This window comes from Aphelocoma coerulescens, chromosome 9 (genome assembly GCF_041296385.1).
Source record: "Aphelocoma coerulescens isolate FSJ_1873_10779 chromosome 9, UR_Acoe_1.0, whole genome shotgun sequence".
Classification (NCBI taxonomy): domain Eukaryota; kingdom Metazoa; phylum Chordata; class Aves; order Passeriformes; family Corvidae; genus Aphelocoma; species Aphelocoma coerulescens.
The window spans coordinates 24,287,367-24,306,233 of NC_091023.1; the positions used below are offsets into that span (position 1 = coordinate 24,287,367).

General features: G+C 42.6%; 1 protein-coding gene and 1 long non-coding RNA gene across 7 annotated transcripts in view; one reads left to right on the forward strand and one right to left on the reverse strand.

The window, feature by feature from the left end:
- Positions 1–7,685, forward strand: part of SI (sucrase-isomaltase) — a 43,448-nt gene extending 35,763 nt beyond the window's left edge. Inside the window, exons 41-48 of the mRNA XM_069023815.1 lie at positions 984–1,132; positions 1,633–1,717; positions 1,812–1,868; positions 2,498–2,622; positions 2,840–2,928; positions 4,180–4,229; positions 5,503–5,673; positions 7,061–7,685. Of these exons, the coding sequence (XP_068879916.1) occupies positions 984–1,132; positions 1,633–1,717; positions 1,812–1,868; positions 2,498–2,622; positions 2,840–2,928; positions 4,180–4,229; positions 5,503–5,673; positions 7,061–7,123 (789 nt within the window). The 3' untranslated portion in view covers positions 7,124–7,685. The remainder of the gene's footprint in view (positions 1–983; positions 1,133–1,632; positions 1,718–1,811; positions 1,869–2,497; positions 2,623–2,839; positions 2,929–4,179; positions 4,230–5,502; positions 5,674–7,060) is intronic.
- Positions 5,965–18,823, reverse strand: LOC138114430 (uncharacterized). Of its 6 annotated transcripts, none has more exons than XR_011152637.1 (5): positions 18,506–18,817; positions 11,971–12,080; positions 11,577–11,757; positions 10,078–10,188; positions 5,965–6,643 (listed from the first exon to the last, which is right to left on the reverse strand). It is a non-coding gene; the product is annotated as an uncharacterized lncRNA (long non-coding RNA). The 6 variants fall into 6 exon arrangements; XR_011152639.1 differs by lacking the exon at positions 5,965–6,643 and adding an exon at positions 17,443–17,775 and having other exon boundaries at positions 7,780–10,188; positions 18,506–18,823; XR_011152640.1 differs by lacking the exon at positions 5,965–6,643 and adding an exon at positions 7,780–9,239.
- Between the last annotated feature and the right edge of the window lie 44 nt (positions 18,824–18,867).

Genomic DNA, 18,867 nt, shown 5'->3' on the forward strand with positions numbered 1-18,867 from the left:
GCAGCTCTGGGATTTGGAAAGTTGAAGGAAGTAAGTTCTGTCTTTGCTCAGACTGAATCAAACTCTACATATTTTCTCCTCTGGGCCATTTGGATTTCAATGTGCTACAGCAGGGCTAAAGTGGAGATTTTATGGCAAAAACTTCAAGGGGCACAACCGACCTCGGTGCTCTCAGCCCTAATTGCCCATAATTACACAACAAACGAGAAAATGGGGCAGTGGAATAAGATGCTGGAGTGAGACTCAGGAATTTCTGTGCTTTGCACATTTGCCACCATCAGATATTGTAGTTCTGTTAAAAGGAAAGGGAAAGAATTGCCTAAATGGAGGCCAAGGACTGGAGTGGAGAAAGCTGTCAAACAAGATAACTGGGAAAATAAAAGAGAGGGAAACAGCACTTCTGTTCCAGGGAAAGCTTCAGGTCTAGCAGAGTGGAGCTATTTAGATGGCCAATATCTAATGGATTAAAGTCTCCTTTTGAGAGCCGGGTGCTTTATCTCGCAGCACACACCTTCCACAGGCCTGGGAAAGCCTCAAAATGCAGATTTGGGGTTAGCGTGGTGCTTCCAGTCTTGGCTGATTTGCCAAGGCATTGTTCCATACCTTTCACAAAGACTGGGAGCTCTCCTGCCGTCAGTCCCTGGTGCCTCGGACCCTTGCTGCGAGGCTGGGAACAGGGGGCTGATGGGTGCTGCACAGGGGGACGTGTCCCACCTTGGGGACACCTTGCATTAAACGTTTTTGCAGGATTTCCCCACACTTTTTATCAGCTTTCCTCCTTTCAGTTGCCCTCTTGGGGCTGACAGTGACAGCCACCGTTTTCTCTCTCTCCCGAGCTGAAGAATAAATAACTGAAGATGCTCTGCTTCAGAGGGGAAATCTCCTTGGGTTGTTTTGCTACGTTGATTTGGGTTTTGTTTTTTTTTTTAGCTTTCCCAGGCAGTCCAATCCAGCTTCTCTAACAACACTCTCTTCTCCTCCAGAGGCAAGATCCTGCTGCCTGGGATACCACATTCCAGAACATTTCCAGGAACGTGCTGAACATCAGATACACCCTGTTGCCTTATCTCTACACCTTAATGCACGACGCCCACGCCCACGGCAGCACCGTGGTCCGCCCCCTTCTCCACGAGTAAGTGCAGTTCCCCTGCTCTCCTGACCAGGAATTCCCATTAAAAACTCTTCTAGTTGTGACCCCCTAACAACAGAGTTTACAGCATTTTCCCCTTCAATTAAAAACATAAGTCTTGGCTGGGAAAAACTGAGGTTTTTGCATGTGGTGATTTACTTTTTCCAAGAAACTCAGAAAATAATAGCTTAAATTAGAAAATCTGTCCCAGGTTGTCCAAGTTGTTATTATTGTAATAATAAACATAAGACCTTCAGAGTTTTGTTGTCTCAGCATACTGAAAAGCAAAAGCGAAGAAATGGAAAGAAATCTAAAGTACTAACTTGCATTTCTCTAATGAGTTTCACTTTGTGCATTCCTGGCAACCATTAATTGATCTCTGAATCATTAGCAGCAGTAACGAGGCAATAGATATTAGAAAGAGTGGGTTCAATTACTGACAGAAGGGTCTTCAAGGAGGAACACTTTGGGAAAGTTCAGCTCTCGCTGTCTCATCCTGACAGGTTTGTGGAGGACAGAACAACGTGGGATATTGACCAGCAGTTCCTCTGGGGTCCTGCCCTGCTCATCAGCCCCGTGCTGACACAGGTGAGCACCAATTTAAGCACCAATGATTAAAGTCATTTTAGTTAAGCTTCACCTTTTGATTTGAGGTGTCTAAAATTTGTGTGTTTAATTGCAGAATGCTCAAAGTGTGGATGCTTATTTCCCCAATGCCCGCTGGTATGACTACTACACAGTAAGTCATCCTATAAAAATTATATTTTAAAACTTATATTTTAACTTGTATCTTCTGTCTTTCCACAGTGCTGAGCGTGGCAGGGAGGTGGGAACACTCTCCTGCCTGATTTGCATTTAATAGAAGTTCTTAGAAACATAAAATCTACTCAGCTGATTAAAAAAATACTAAAAATCCTCGATTCCTTTATAATAATGTATAACAACATGACCAGAGTTACAGTAAATGAAAAGGTGCAGTAATACCTTTAACTTAGAGCTCTTTTCACTTTTTGTAACCCTTGAACAAGACACAGAAGGTTTTTGTAATGGAATGCTCTGATAAAGAAAAAAAACCAAACCAGGTTTAGCTGCATAATTTTTTCCCAGAATATAATAAAAGATTTGGTAACAGGAAGAGCAGGATCAAAACTCCCTTCATTAATCACAGGTTTGTGTTTCACTGCTTGGCCCCTTTGGTTCAGCTGCTGTCACCCACGGTCAGCCCAGGCTTTTATAGGGCCAAAATTTCAGGGTTCCTCTCGTTAATAGTTCCTCCTGCAGTAACAACTCCTAATTAACCTGTCTAGAGAAATATTATCACTGCATTCTGAAGGAAAACTCTGTAACGATTCAATTCTTTGTACACAGGAGGCAGATACTGGCTTTAGGGGACAACTCCAAACTTTACCAGCTCCTTTGGACCATATCAACCTGCATATCCGAGGTGGATACATCCTGCCTTGGCAGAGACCTGCTAATACAACTGCTTACAGGTAGGAAGAAGTGAAAATTTTAAATTTAAATGATCTTTTTTGGGTTTTTGTTTTTTTTTTTTTTTTTCCTAATGGTCTCCTTTAACAGTATGGGATGGGAAGATGGCTGTGGGAGGTCGGCTGGGTGGTACACAACATTTCTGTAAAGAAATTGCCATTTGGGAAATATGGAATGAGATTAGCTGAGGAAATTGAGAGGAAATTGTGATTTCCACAGCCGGAAAAACGCGATGGGACTCACGGTGGCCCTGGATGATGCTCTGTTTGCAGAAGGACACCTTTATTGGGATGATGGGGTTCGCATTGGTACGTCCAGGGTTTCTTACCTCCCTAAAACCCTTTTTTTTTTGCTGTGGGAATGGCTGGATCCTGCCAAGAGAAGCTCTATCCTTGGAGATATTCAAAGGCCAAATTCAAGCAGACAAAGCCAAACCTGAGGATGTGAATTAGAGAGAGATGAAACAAACTGTGGGGTGTCCGAGGAGGAGGAGGGGGAAGGGAGGGACTCAGCCACAGCCACCCCATTTCTGGGGGACAGATCTGAACCCGCCCTCAGAGGCAAAACTGGAATTAAACCTGCAGATCAGCATTACAGAAACATGATTCTTCCTGATTTGAGCCACACAAGGCTGTGATTTATAGAGTTAATATGTTGTATAAATGAAATCATGCCCTGGGCCTGAGGCAACGCAGAAAACAAAGTTCCATCCCCAATCCTGTGGGAGCCATGACCATAGATCACGGGAGAACTTTCACTGGTTTCCTCAACATGGCTAAATTTAAATTGTCTGCAGGTAAGGGATGATGCTGAGATGTTATTTATCCTCCCCTCCCAGAGTGCTTTACCCTCATAATGACGACGAGCTCTGGCCTGAGATTCCCATCAGGAATGCAGGAAATGTGATGTGGGGGGAGTTTGCAGGAGACTGGGGGTGGATCTGGAGGTGCTTCACACACGCTGTCAGCACTGGAGTCCAGAGATGATGGCGATGTTTAGGGAATCTGATGATAAATGGGATTTATGTGGATTACAAGGAGCATCTCACAGGCACCACTCGAGGCAGGAGCCTCAATGCCCAGGTGCCAGCACTGCTCTGAGGGCAGGCACAGCTGAATTATAGGGCTGGGAAAATAAAACCAGCCATTCCAGACAGGCAGCAGCCTCTGTCATGGTCAGGTGTCACCTGTAATTGGGCAGTGAATGGAGGGGGATGTGGGAAATGACTCTTCAGTGAGAAACAGGAACATTTTTCTCCTCATCTAAACTCCCCTGATCTTCCTAGTGCTGCTTCTTTGCCTGCTTTTATATCTTACCTCTAAAATGTTCTCATTTTGTCCTCATTTAAACTTGAAACACACTGAAAATACTTTATGTCTTAACAGCATTTATCTTCTGAAAATGCACTTCTCTTTATTTACATAAAAAATACATCCCTTATATTTGTAAGTTGTCCATGGACACAATCCTTGAGCTGAAATGTCAATAATATGTTAAATAAGGTGAACAGAAAAGGCATTTGATTCCTTTTAATTTCTTTTATTCTTTCTTTCCAACAGATGCATATGAAGATGGTGTTTACCTGCTAACATCATTTATTGCTAATCAGGTAATCACATTAGCTTATATGTATTTAATAGGCACTTTTGGGTGATTTTATTGTATTTTTAACTGTGGGTATTTTAATTTGGGTCTTCCTAATGTCTACATATCCCAACCTTGCATTAAACTGTGCTCACAGTTGATTAGGCTACAAGAAATGTGATTAAACTGTGTTAAGAATGAGTTTAGGAGTGATCCTGGAGTGTATTGTTAAGTACAATTGTCAGACTTCACTTCTTATCATAACCATCGAGTATCTGCAAATAAATTAGGCTCTAATTATAGAGAGTTTTGCTTTAAAAGAAAAGCTCTCTCTATTGTAGCAGAAAACACACTTTCTTATTTCATTACTTTCCAGTGTGCTTCTAATTTTATCCACACTGTTCTTTCTTCTCCTTTAATTCTGTCTTTGTCAAATAAAAGGGTGTTAATTGCTAAGGCAGGGAGTTTGTTTTGCTAACACTCAGTATTTGCAGTTGTAAGGAGATTATAAAATAAATGCACCTTTCCCTGCTCCTACAAAAACTTGGTAAGGAAAAGCCTAATTAAAGAGGTCTTGAATCAACCAACAATGAAAAACACTCACCCTCTGAGCCCTAAATATGTGGGATTGTGTCACAGCACATTTGTGTGGGATCTGGGTACATCCTGAAGAAATCCATAATCTCCTTAAAATCTCAGTAATGGCACAAGAGGGGGCCTGTGAGTGCTGAGGGAGGTGATGGGGAGGAAGGAGCTGTTCTGGGAGGGCAAAAAGGAGAAGGAGCAGAGCCTGGAGCTGCTCCCACAGAAGCTGGAAGGTGAGACAGGGGCAGGGAAGGAGGGGTTTGTCCTGCAGCACTTGCTGCCCATCCAGGGGTTGAGAATTTCTCGTTGCTTCACTCCTCACATCAATCAGCTGAGTGGAAATTAAGGACCTGCAAAGCCCAGGATTTGGCCAGGTTAACAAAGTGGAGGAAAGCTTTCAGTGTTGGAAAAATAAATAACAACATGCAGGTAATTAGGAAAAAAACTTGAGCAAAAAACCTGGAGTGAGGACAGCAAATGGAAAACTCAAGTGGATTTCATAGAATCCCAGAATGGTTTGGGTTGGGAGGGACCTTAAAAATAATCTCATTCCAATCCCAGCCATGGGCAGGGACACCTTCCACTGTCCCAGGCTGCTCCAAACCCTGTCCAACCTGGCCTTGGGCACTGCCAGGGATCCAGGGGCAGCCCCAGCTGCTCTGGATTTGTCCCAGTCTAATCCCAGTCTCTGATATTTTCCCTCTTCCTTTCAGACTGTTTTGGATATCAGAGTTACACATCAGAATTACACTGATCCAAACAACCTGACGTTTACTGACATCAAAGTCCTGGGGGTGCCCACCAGTGTCCAGCAGGTGACAGTGTCTCAGAACGGGCAGACAATCCCATCATCCCACACCTTCGCCTATGACACCAACAAGAAGGTGAGATCTGCTTGAAGGGTTAAAAAAGGTTTCCCATCTGCATTTGTGCTCTGCAACCTGTGGAGATTCAGCTGTAATACCATATTTAAAATAGTTATCTATTTAGCATATTTAAATATTTATATATCTACCTATTTATCTATTTAGCATATCTGAAAGATTTCTATATTTACCACATTTAAGATATTTCTATATTTAGCGTATTTAAAAATATTTATGTATCTACCACATTTAAAATATTAATATATTTAGTACATTTAAAATATTAATATATTTAGCATATTTAAAATATTTATCTATTTAGCATATTTAAAATATTTCTGTATTTAGCATATTTAAAATATTTCTGTACTTAGCATATTTAAAATATTTATATATTTACCATATTTAAAATATACCATGTTTCAGAAAGATGCACAAGCTGCCATCAAGTAATGATTCTTTAATACAATTTAATGTATAGAAAATATTGTGTGTGCTAGAGCTTTCAAGCCCAGAAGTCCCTGTTGAGGAACCCAAACTGCTTCTGGAAAAGTGGATTTTGTTCCCTAACAGCTTCCCTGCACCCTGGAGCTGGGAAAGGAGGAAAAGCATCTCTGAGTATATTCCTGGTCTCTGCCTGACCCCGTTGTTGTCGTTCTTGTCTGACAACATTTCCTTCTCCCAGCCCTGTTTGCCTCCCACCATTTCCTGCTCTGTCCTGTCCCATTTTGGCTCTGGGCACTGCAGCACTCAGTTCCCACACGTGCAAGGCAAATCCCATTTTTTCATTGGGAAACCTTCAGCCAACTTCAGAGCACCAGGATTTCCATCTCTGTGGGTTGTGGCTGTCCAGGGAATCACCCTCTCCTGTCTCCCCAGACAATGAGAGTTACCAACCTCTTGTTACTGGGATGTTCCTACCCTTCCTTTGGGATTCAGCCTTCTCTCATGTTCTAGTTTGTCCTCTCTTTCAGTGCAAAATCAGAATCTAGAATTTTTGTACACAACAACAACAACAAAAAAAAAGGGGGTTAAAAATATAAAAGAGAATGAAAATGTTTCATTCTGCTGTTGACTTTCTGATGGAAAAAAAATTCATAGGCACTGCTGAATTACAGTGTATTCTGAGTTTGGCTGCCTTTAAAAAATTCCTTTATTTTTAAAGTAAAAGGAACCTGACTTCTAAAAGAGCCTGTGAATGAAGGAAGGGATTAGAGAGTCATGGTCAGACTCCCAAATCTGTGCCAGATAAACTGTTTGTAGTGATAAAAACACAAATGAAAAAAAAGAGGAATCAATTCCTGTAGGTTAAAATGAGCAGCCAGTATCTCCCTGGAGCACAGAAAACACTGCAGATCTTCAGGACTGAGTCCCTAAATGTGCATTTTGTGTGTTTTATCCGCAGCTCCTGACAATCACCACGCTCCAGCTGCAACTGGGCCAGGACTACACCCTGCAATGGAGCTGAAATGGAAAATAACATCAGCCACACCACTGGGTTCTCTCAGACTTGCAAAACCTCTTTCAGTTTTTCCCTTAAAACCACACCAGTACAGCCAGTTCGTACCCAGGTATTTTGTGTACAAAGCAGTCACGTGCCAGTGGGGACACTTCAGGAGAACTTCATCTTTCAAAGCTGAGAACTGAAGGGAAAACTCTTGTTTTTTAAGAGTAGAATTCCTGTCTGACTTAGTATCTAATAAATTTTGTAAAAAGAGATGCAGCTGATGTTACCTAAGTGGAGCTGAAAGCATTATTTTGCCCATATCTAAATTCCATCCTAATTTTAATTACACCCATGCAAGTTACTGCTATGGAGAAAAATTGAAGGCCAGATAAAGTAAAAACAAATGTTTTCAGATGACTGATTTAGCATGAAATAATATTTAAAGTTTTTGATCTACAAAATACTCAAATACTTGAAAAAATCATTTGAAGTCGAGGGGGTTTTGTATGACTTCAGCCAGATCTTTGTGTTTCCCATGTTTGAACCTGAAGTTGTAAAATTAAACCTGAGGTTTCAAGGTTAATTAACGAGTGTTGGTCTCTGTGTGTTTATTTCACGGAAGGAAATGTTGTTGTTGTGTTTTTACCATAATAACAATTAATGTTAAAGCCTCCTTTTATCCCAAGAGTGCAGCACGTGAATTAAAGAGACAGGGAAAACATATTTACAATTAAATTTGATGGGAAGAAACTGCTGTTGGAGGTAGAGGTGAGCTCCAGGGACTGTGCTTTACATTCATTTAAAGGATTCCTCCTTGCTTTAAAATTTTGGGGTAAAAAACTCAGTAGCCAACATCTCCTAGGTGGGTTAGTGCAATCATAGGGGTGAATTTATTGCAACTTTGCTGTGAAATGGTGACGAAATTGGCAAAGAAAATGATCATTTAGGAGTAATTTTATATTTCATATTTTGACAAATAAACCTTCCCTGTTTCTCCAGCTGCAAGCAGATGTGAGGATGTGTCCCTTTGCTGCAGAGAGGGGGGAGCTTTCACCTTATGTCCCACACTTTGCACCCTCTCATCTGACATAGGAAATATTAGAGACAGCCAAAGGCTTCCAAAAAACCAAATTTGTCCTTATTCATTTGAGGAACCTCATTTTTGTCTTTTTTTCACCTTTGAGAGGCTTCAAAAAAAAAAAAAAATTTCTTCTTATTTATTTGGGGAACCTCCTTGTCTGCTTTTCAGCTTGGAGAGGCCCAGCACCTCACCTGAATCCCAAGTTTCAGCCCCAGGGGCTGGTTTTACTGAGGGCCCAGGATAACAATTCCTGAGAAACTCTCCCAGGCTGAGAAATCCCAGCTTCAAACTCACTTGGCCACCCCGGGGTCACTCCCTGCAGAGCCTCTCCCATCCCACATTCCCTCAGCCACTCTGGATCCAGCCCATTGCAGGAAATCCCACGAAAACCCAGTTTCCAACAGAATTAAACACCCTCCTTGTGCTGAGAGGGGATTTTTTAACTCTCCTGAGAGTTTGACTTTCCAGCACTTAACTTGTAACATAACAATACCCAGAGGTTTGACACAATCCTGCTGCACACCCCACCAGAAAATCCTCACTGAAGGCACAAAGCCTTGCCTGAAAGCCACAAAGTTCTGCACTGGACATCTTCTTTTCTGAGCTTTATTTTTTGGAACCATTGGAATTTTGTTGGAACTGTTGCAGCCTGACAGCAGCTGAAGAGAAGTACCCGGGTAGGGCAGCTCAGAGGGAAAGCACCACGAAGCAGGGTGGGGAGGAAATGATGGAAAAGCAGCTCCCATTTGCCATCAGTGCCATTCCAAAGGGTTCCCAAGTGCTGCCTGCCCTGAAAGGCTCCTCCTGGGTCCAAACTGTGGGACTGAGGGGCTGGGGTGGAGCAGCTGCGTAGAACAGGAGCAGACATTGTGCTAAAGAGACACTGATGGCCCTGGAATTACAATTCCACTCATGGAAAAGATAAAAACCTCGTCATGCTCGGCTGTGCTTGTGTTAATGAAGCTGCCACACACGCACAGATAATTGGTTTTTTCCTTGGAGCTGGAAGGAGCAGCTGGATGGCAACATCTGGCAGCACGGCTGGAGCGTGGTGGGCTGGGAAAAGAGGGTTGGGCACCTTTGGGGATCCTTTTCCTTCCTTTTCCTTCCCTCCTTTTATACAAAAAACTCATTCTGTGATTGTTTTTCTGGTCAGTTAAGGAACTTTGGGGTTTTTTTCAGCTAAACCAGGAAATCTTTGATAAATGACGAAGAGTTTGGAAGTTCCTCTTTACATTTGCTGGAAATACCAATCTCCTGTGACTCCAAGGATTAAGCCAAGCTTGGCAGTGCTTTCAATTACCAACACAAATATATTGCAATATGAATTCTTGAATTATGATTATTTGCAACTGAAATGTTAAAAATTAATCCAATGTAATGCACTTCAAATTAGCCCATGTGGAAAGCTGAAGTGTTTAAATACACATGGGCTGTGTGCTATATATAAATATACACTTCACAAGTGCATGGTTAAGTGGACACACTTAAACACACACTACGTCTATTACTTAAATTATTAATATTTAAATTGTATTATTTAAAGTAAGGGGGTTTTTTCCTTTTATTATATGGTTGCTCTCACAGAGTCGTTCAGTTGAATGTTTAATGCAGATGAGGCATTATGCACATTACAATAATTATGGCATAAGAGATTCAGAAATGCTCCCTGACCAGTGGGTCCCTTTTTAATCATCTCAGGAGACCTTTCCTCCCCCTGATACAAACCCTACACTCAGGGTCAGCCCAGAAAGCAGCTGATACTGAAATATTCCAGCTCTTTTTAAAAATGGATAAAATTTGCGTTGAGTACCGGCTGCAGGAACGGCAAATAAAAATGACATGCGAGCAGGATGTCCAAAAAGTACCTGCTAAAAACATTATTTGCCATTACCTGAGTCTTGAAAGTAGCCCAGGGGTGGAGGAGAGCGAGGAATCCGATCTGGAGCAGGCCCTCCACATCCATGGTTTTCTTTGCCAGCATGGGAACAGCTGGGAGAATCTGCTGTGGAAAAGAGAAAATATTCAACATCTTTGTGGATTTGGGTATCCAAACCAGCTCATCAGGACACAGGGGCTGGAATTAAATCAGGTGTGTCCAGGAGTTGATGTAAGAGCTTCCAATGCCCTGTGTCCATGGAGAAGAATTCTCCTCACATCTGGTTTTTGTAGAATCACGGAATGGTTTGGGTTGGGACCTTCAAGCCCATCCCATCCCAGCCCCTGCCATGGGCAGGGACACCTTCCCCTATCCCAGGCTGCTCCAAGCCCCAGTGTCCAACCTGGCCTTGGGATCTTGGTTTTCACAGTCAGATAAAGTCGAGGACTGAGGAGTTTGGGAGTTGGGTTGAATCCAAAAGAGCTGCTGCCTAAAAATGACAGAATTTGCAGGTTTGTGTTATTTTTTCCTAAATTTGAATGCACTGGTGAGTGACAAACTCTGATGTGTTTGAACAAAGCCAGCAAAGAGAAACCTGCAAAGAGCTGGGCTCTGCTTCAAGTCCAACTTCTTGTTATTGCTTTCACTAATAGATTTAATTCCACTGGTTATTATTTTTAACAGATTAAACAGAAATTAAAAGCAGCTCTTATAAGTATTTACACTTTCAGATAAATATTAAATAAATGTTCTCTGTTGTGACACTCCCTCTCCTCAGAACAGCACAACTCTGGACAAACAACAACATCCACAGAAGCTCCTCTCTCTCCTGTTTTGATCCACACAATTACTCACACCTTCCCCTCATATTCAGTGATGACAGAAAACAGAATTTCCTGCTCTGCATATCCAACCTCTCCCATTACTCTTTGCTCTCCAGCATTCCCATCCATGTTCCAGTGCAGGGATGCTGGGAAGGGCATTTTGTTGTTTTCCATGCAGGCGGCTCCTGCTTCCTCCACAAGTTTCCATCTCACTCCTTTAATGAAATCCCTCTCCACATTGAACTCCTGGCCCCCTCAGATCTCCCTTTCCCATTTTTCCAGCACCTTTGGCTCTGTTCAGTGCTCTGAGCCATGACCAGTCTGGAGAAAATGCTTTTCCAGGCTCTGCTATTCCATCCCTACCTTAGAACAGGAAATATTTCCATGCCACCTCCGCTTGTTACAATCCTAAATGGATCTCATCAGTTCTGCCCTCTACCCTTAATAACCAGAAACATTTTGGAGTGAAAATGGAGATATCCCATCCTTTGGAGAGCCTAATCCCTTCCCACAGATCTTTCCAAGCAATAAAAACAAAGTTTGCCTGACTTTGAGAACTTCCCCACAACACAAAAGCTTTTTCCAAGGGTTTTAATTGAAGCCAAGCCCCTATTTAGGTTACGACGTCCTATATTTAACTTGAATGGAATCATTTCTTTTCTTGTACTTAACCTTTGATCAGCTGCCTACCTTTGAACTCTGGATATCGACCCCCTCCTTGTCATCCTTGTCCCACTTCTCCTGTAGCTCTTGCATAACCTCAGAAATCAAAATCAAATTCTCTCTTTGCTGAAATAACTTTTATTTTTTTTTCTTCACAGGCACGGCTTCACTTTGTTCTTTTGTTTCTTAATGTAACCACCACGGAGATCTGGAACACAATAACAAAGATGTTTGTACAGTTTTAAATAAAATTCAGCACAGGGGGAGTGTGTGGTTGAACAACAACAGCAATTAAAGAAAACACAGCATAAATGAAAAAATAACATGGTAAAAATCCTGTCATGGTCTGAATTTTCCTCTTTTTTTTTTTTTTTTTTTTTTTTTTTAATATGGCTTAGAATGTTCTAAACTGTATCATTACCTCCTTTCAGGTTCTTGTATTCAATGATTTGTTGCTTCAGAGTGATGCAGGTAAAAATCTTCCTTATTAATATTTGCTTCCAAATGAATTCCAAAGAGAGAAGTGAATTTCTGCATTCAGAGAGCACAGACAAACAAATTCCCATCAATCTCCTTGTCCCCCAAATAGTTTCAAAGTGCCCAGATCTAAGTGATTTATAAATCCTGTGGCACTTGCAGGCTTGGGGCATATTCAAAGGTGGTTTTGTCCCTTTTTCCTTTTTCTTTGGAAATATCCTTTCATCCCACATCCCACTTCTTCCACTGTCACATCCCAGATGGAAATTATTTTCTTACCTAGGGACACAGAGCAATAAATCAAAACTGGTTTTAGTAAGACCAGCTCAAAGCAGACCCTGAGCAGTAACAGCACCTCTGCATTTCCTCAGCATTTCCTGGACCTGGATTTTCCCACAGGGTTTATCCAGGCAGGTCATCACTGAAATCTCTGGAATGACATGGATAAACCTACCCCAAGAGAATTCCCACCTCTTTTCCAGCCTGATTATTCTGACTGTTTCTCAGAGTTTGCTGTTTCTCCTCTGAACCCTGGGAACTTTCTTCAGCCCCACATTCCCACTACTGGAAATAACTTAAGCCCTTTTTGTGCTGACTTCCCACAAGCTGAAATTTTGGATAATTCTTCACACATTTTTATGTTTTCCTGCCTTTCAAGAAGTGTGTTTTGCCACCAGGCTGTCACTGGCAGTGTCCCACACATGGCCAGAGCCTTTCCGAGTCCCTTCCAACTCCAGATATTCCATGATTTAAACCCTGAGTACCTAGAGAATAGAACCATTCATTAATATCTTAAGCGAAGAATTTTGGGTCAGGCTTTTTGCCTCTCACAATGCATTTTAATGCACTTCTTATGGAGTCTTCCATTAGGGCTCTGCAGAGGTAGTTCAGATTTTCCTTTTATTCAGTATTTCCTCGCAAGGGAATAACAAAAGCTGGAATTCTCCACCTCCTGCAAGATAATCCTGTGAGATTTTTGTATTTATTGCTCCTGGATGTCAGACAGGGAATTCACTTCCCACCATACCATAAAGCTGATTTATGAAAATACAAATGCATACATGTGTCAAAATGAAGTGATTTTTTTCCCTCAAATAAAGGGGGCACAAAACTAAAAGAAGCTTTTGAAATAATGACAACGCAGTGAAAATGTCAAATTTCAGGTTCTATATTTCCAACATGCAAAGTTCCATGTTGGGGAATGAATCAGAACATTTTTTTGTTGTTATTCTGGTGTAGGAACAGCACCTGAGAGAGGAAATACTTTCAGCTGCTGGAAATAAAAGCTGCTGGCTTTTACACTCATCTATAGCATCAGCCTATAGAGGATGTCTTTGTTATGATAAATATTTACACATGTAGACTCCCATTTCCACATCCTGCAGAACTGATTATGTCAAAGGAAAATATTTAGTTCCTTGACAAAAAATCCCACTTTTCACTTTTCCTTCCCCTTTCTTTTCTCTCCTTTCTTTTCTTTCTATACTAAAAAAAAATACATGCTGTACATTATATAAAATAGAATATATTGTAATATTAATTCCTGCATCTTTGAAGAATATCATTTTCATACTATGGAGACTCTGTAAAACGTCACCATGTCCAGAGTTTATTTTTATTTGGATTTGTTTTTAGGATATTCCTGTTTTATCTACATGCCCTGTATTCACATATGTTCACCTGTGTAGAATTATAAGCAGTCTGCTCCCTTCATTTTTTTGAGATAACTTTAAATAATAATGAAAATCCATAAATAACATGGAAATCCACATCTAGAAATAAAATAAGTAAGTAGCACACCTGCAGTAGCAAGGTTAAAACGCTACATTCTGAATATTTGGGTAATTATCTCCAAGAATGAGGACAAAATAAATACTTCATTTTCCTGGAGCATGATCCTTTATAATTTTCTTGAATATTAAAAAATAAACCCTTAAAACCTTCAGTTGTTTTCAGTATCCTGTAAAAGTAAAAGTAGCAGCTGTGGAGTTATCACAAAACGAGTATGAGAACACCTTCAGGTGCTCACCAGAGGTAGCACTGAGTGTGTGCTGCTGCTGCAAATGTGATTGTGCTGCAGCAAATCCACAGAATTTTCCACCCAAACAGCAGCAGGAAATGTTTTACATGGAGAGGAAAAGCCACGTCAGTCCCTCAGCCCCTTCACTGCAAGGATCACTCTTCTGCTCGTATTTGCTTTGTGGGTACCTTACCAACATTTAATTTGACCAGGCCCATGGAACACAAGGTGACCCAGGGGTGTCACTTGCAGGGACAATGAAAGGGTTTAGTGCCATCCTACTGAAGAGCAGGGACAGGAAAGTGTGGAAAAGGCTTTTAAAATCGTCAGGTCCAACCATGCCCTGGCACCACCACCACGCTCCCACTGAACCACGTCCTCCAGTGCCACATCCACACATTTTCTGAACAATCCCAGGGATAGGGGCTGAACAGTTCCAGGGACTCCACCACAGCCCTGAGCAGCCCCTTCCAATGCTTTACAACCCTTTCCATGAAGGAATTTCCCCAATATCCACCCTGAGCCTCCCCTGGCCCAGCCTGAGGCCGTTCCCTCTCCTCCTGTCCCTGTTCCCTGGGAGCAGAGCCCGACCCCCCCGGCTGCCCCCTCCTGTCAGGGACTTGTGCAGAGCCACAAGGTCCCCCCTGAGCCTCCTTTGCTCCAGCCTGAGCCCCTTTCCCAGCTCCCTCAGCCCCTCCTGGGGCTCCAGCCCCTTCCCCAGCTCTGTTCCCTCCCCTGGACACGCTCCACCATGAGAAGAGAGATGAGGAGGGACAGCCCAGGTGGAGCTTCCCAAAATCCCCAACTCTACATCCCTGAATCCCAAGGGCACCCTGTATCCCTGAGTCCCTGCAGCTCCTCAGCAGCTGGGAGGGATGAGGCTGGGAAAGTGCATCCCTAAGGCCACGAGCAGGGGAGCAGCACCAAGAGCTGCAAATGAGCGGAGAAAAAGTTGGCTTGTAGTATGAGAAAAATATAAAAACTGGGAAAACTTCTCTTTTCTTTTTTTTCTTCTTTTTTAAATGCTAAGTCACAGGTTTTAACAACAAGAGGAGAAAAAAAAAAAGAGAACACTGTTGTCGAAACCAAAGAATTTCAACTTCCCAGCCCTCTTTATTGTTGTCAACTTCAGAAATTCCCGAAGCCTAACAACATCACTTCAAAAGCCCTTGGTCTAAACGAACACCAGATAATGAAAGAACATCCTTTAAGAATATTTCCAGAGACATAAAAACCCCCAGCAAGCTTCCACGAGCGACACTTTGACAAACGACGCTCCCAAAAAAACCAAAAAAAAAAAATCTGGGCACGGAACTGAAGCTGCTGGCGAGAGTGACACTTTCCCTCCTGCTAATTGACAACTTGAGAAACAAAGCCACGAAAAGAGGCACATTCTGCTGTTCCTCTGGTGCCTCGAGCCTGTCAGGGAGCTGGGAATCAGCTCCAGTTTGATCTGAGGCAGCGCACGGAGCCGAGCGGGGCAGCAGGAGGGATCTGTCGGCAAAGGCTGGCACCAAGGGCTGTGAGAGGCAACCAAGGTGTGCTTGAAGGCCCAGAAGAGCAGCCAGGGAGGCTGAAAAGGCAGAAATTGCAATATTTTTAGTGCTCTGTGGTTTCTTATTGAACAGCTTAGCAGGGCTGAATGTGTTAGAGACAAGCGTGGAATAAATTCAGGGGGGGAAGCTGGGAGGGTGAGGTGGAGGCATCACTCAGCCCCTCAAAGGACTCTGGATTCAGGACAGTGTAATTCAGAGCTAAACCACCTCCAGGGGTTTTGTTTGGAGAAAAATCCAGAAATTTTGGCTAAAAAAATGTGTTCAAGGCCAGGCTGGATGGAGCTCTGAGCAAGCTGGAAGGTGTCCCTGTCCATGGCAGGGGTGGAATGAGAGGAGCTTCAAGGTCCCTCCCAGCCCAAACCATTCCAGGATGCTGTGATTCTGCTGACTCGTTGGTTTTAAATCAATCCTAAATTGGTTTTAGTAATAAATCCTAGATTTTCTCCTAAAAGTGGGGATTTTCCTTTTCTCTCAGCATTGTGCCATCAGTAATTATTTGATATATTGTTTGCTTGTTACAGAGCCCTCTCTGTATATATTATCTATATATCTATTTATATATCTATATATTCCCCTATTAGAGCTGCCAAAAGTTTTGGCTTGTGCAAATGACACAAAATCTGAAAAATACTGGGCATTTTATTAACCCTTTTTTAACTCATTCCCTACGCAATCATGAAACAGCCTCGGGCTTTATACTGGACATTTCAGCTGGAAGTATTACAAACCACACTGAAAGGAATTTAGGATTTAACAGTCTCCTACCAGATATTTTTATCAGGATCAGAGATCCTCTGGCATCCAGATTAGATGCTCTGCTGCTTTGTTTCCCTTTAACTCAGCAATAACCCTGTGTCTATCTGTATCAAGAGGGCTCTTAAAATTGTACCTTCACATGCAAGAACACTGCTCTGGTGGCTTCTTTTCCCCCCCATTTTTATTTCTCTCCTCCATAAAAACCAATCCTCCATGAACTTATCACCACTGAGGACAATAACAGGAAACAAAATGCACTGATGGAGATTTTAGTGCTGAGTTTCATGCTACAACCCACCCTTATGGCTTGGTTAGAGGGACAATAAAATCTGCCTTCTTTAGGGGAAAGTTGACACCTTCTTTTGGTCCCTGCTATCTCCAAAGGCCATGGCTGGCCTGAGGAGTTTGGATGATTTTGCTATGAGAATAATGAGAAAATTGAAGGGAAAAAGCCACCAGATATTATATTTTACATCGAAAAAATGCTGCATGGAGCATTCAGGTTTGTTATTTGGAACAGTGATCATGCAATTTAGCAAATTATTAAAAATAATGACAAGCACATGCCAAGTTTGGGGCATTTCCTCTGCAGGCTCAGCCGTGCTGTATTTTATTCCACTTTGCAGAGGATTGTGTTTGGTCTCCTGCAGAAAGATTAGCATCAAATATTAATAGTTTTTTCCCTATGCAGAATCAGAAGATGGGAAGTGTTTGACTGTTTTCCATCATTCTAACAAACTGCTCTGAAAGGAAAGAATTGTGGAGTGTCTGAGGTGGGGAAAACTTTGCAGTGGCAGCCAAAAAAATGAGTCTCAATTCTGAAAATCACAACAGAGAGAAGTCCACAGGACTGATGAGGGAACACTGGGGCTCCCCCAGTACAAATGCACCCTTTCAATCTTTGTGTCTTCCTAAATACCTGAACACTCCAGATTTTTTTTTTTTTTACCAATTCCACCCATTTCAGAGTTCTGTGGGAGGCAGTTTGCAGTAATGAAAGCTCACCTGAGCTCTGAGCACGTTGTTTTGAAACGCCACCCCCAGAAGCTCGTGTAGATCTCAAACAGAGGAGGGGAACACAAACCTGTCTTTCAAAAAGGAGATGGGCAGAGCCTATCACACACCAGGAACTTGTTTGGCTTCGCTGCAAATTCCAAATGTTGCTCTTTTGGCAGGAATTATTGACTTGGAGAAGGTGAACAAATCAGGTACAGACTCATTTCTCTTAACACGGACAGGAAGGAACTCAGCCTCCAGATCCACCTGGAATTCTGGGGTTAATTCTGTGTCACCTCTAGACCTCATCACCTCTTTCCTATTTTGGATGCATCCAAAGGCAACCAGAACAAAGTTCAAACAGCTCTAATTTCTCATAAATGTTCACTTCCTTCCTGAAAAGCTTTTAAACAACAGCTGACTGCAGGAAAAAAAGACAAAAGCTCCGTTAAAAATGAACCTGTTCCTTCCATAATACTTTCGATCAAATTAATGATTTATTGAGTGCAAGTATTGCTGCTATCAGGCTTCCACAGCACTTCCAAAAAGAAGTGGATGGTTGGAAAAAAAACCTGTGGAGAATTATTGCTCACACAGACGTGGTGGAACAGAGTTAAAGCTCTCGCCAGCGATGAGAGCAATAAAATCTGACTAAGATAATGCAACAAACATAATGGTTTGCTTTGCATCTTAAATAGATAATGAAGCAACCAGAGGCAATAAATCCAGCAGTTCCTGCACTCCAGGCTCCATAAATAACAGCTCAGAGCAGTAGGATTTACAGTGCTAATAAAATTAACAGATGACCGAATTCCGGCGCTTTCACTCACCCCGCCGGTGATGTTCTCCCCGTGATGTTGGGGGGGGCCGCTCCCAGGAGAAAGGCAGCAGCAAACTTTGGGATAGTGGAGCCAAATCTGAGCTAAAATGCTCTTTTTTGGATGGGGAGAGGTGATCTTTAGGAATTGTGAGTCAACTATTTCCACAGCAGCTCCCTTGGGAGCTTTCCTTCTCCCTCCGCAGCTCCAACCCACAGAGAAGGCTCCAGGCACTTTTCCCTGTCCTGATCCACACCAGCCCCTTCAGCCTCGATGATTCAGTGATTTATTCCATGTTTCTGCTGAAGTGACCCTTCCTGGGGCTCCACTCACCTCATCTGAGCTGCTCACACAGCTTCAAGCCGAACAAAGCACCCCAGCTTCTCCAGCTGCAAGAAATCAGCCTGAATTAGAGCACGTTCATTTATCCTGATTAAGGAATGTGGCTCAGGAGGAGAGAGGAAGCAGAAGGATTGCCCAGAAGTTGCAGAGACCTCATTATTCCAAGTATTCCAGGCCAGGTTGGATGGGGCTTGGAGCAACCTGGGCTCATGGAAGGTGTCCTCCATGGGGCTGGAGGATCCTTAAGATCCCTCCCAACTCAAGCCCTTTTGGGATTCAGTCTGGAGAGGGATGAGCTCTCCCAGCGACAGGGTGGAGATAAACAATCACCCAACAGCAGCTGCTGAGGCTTA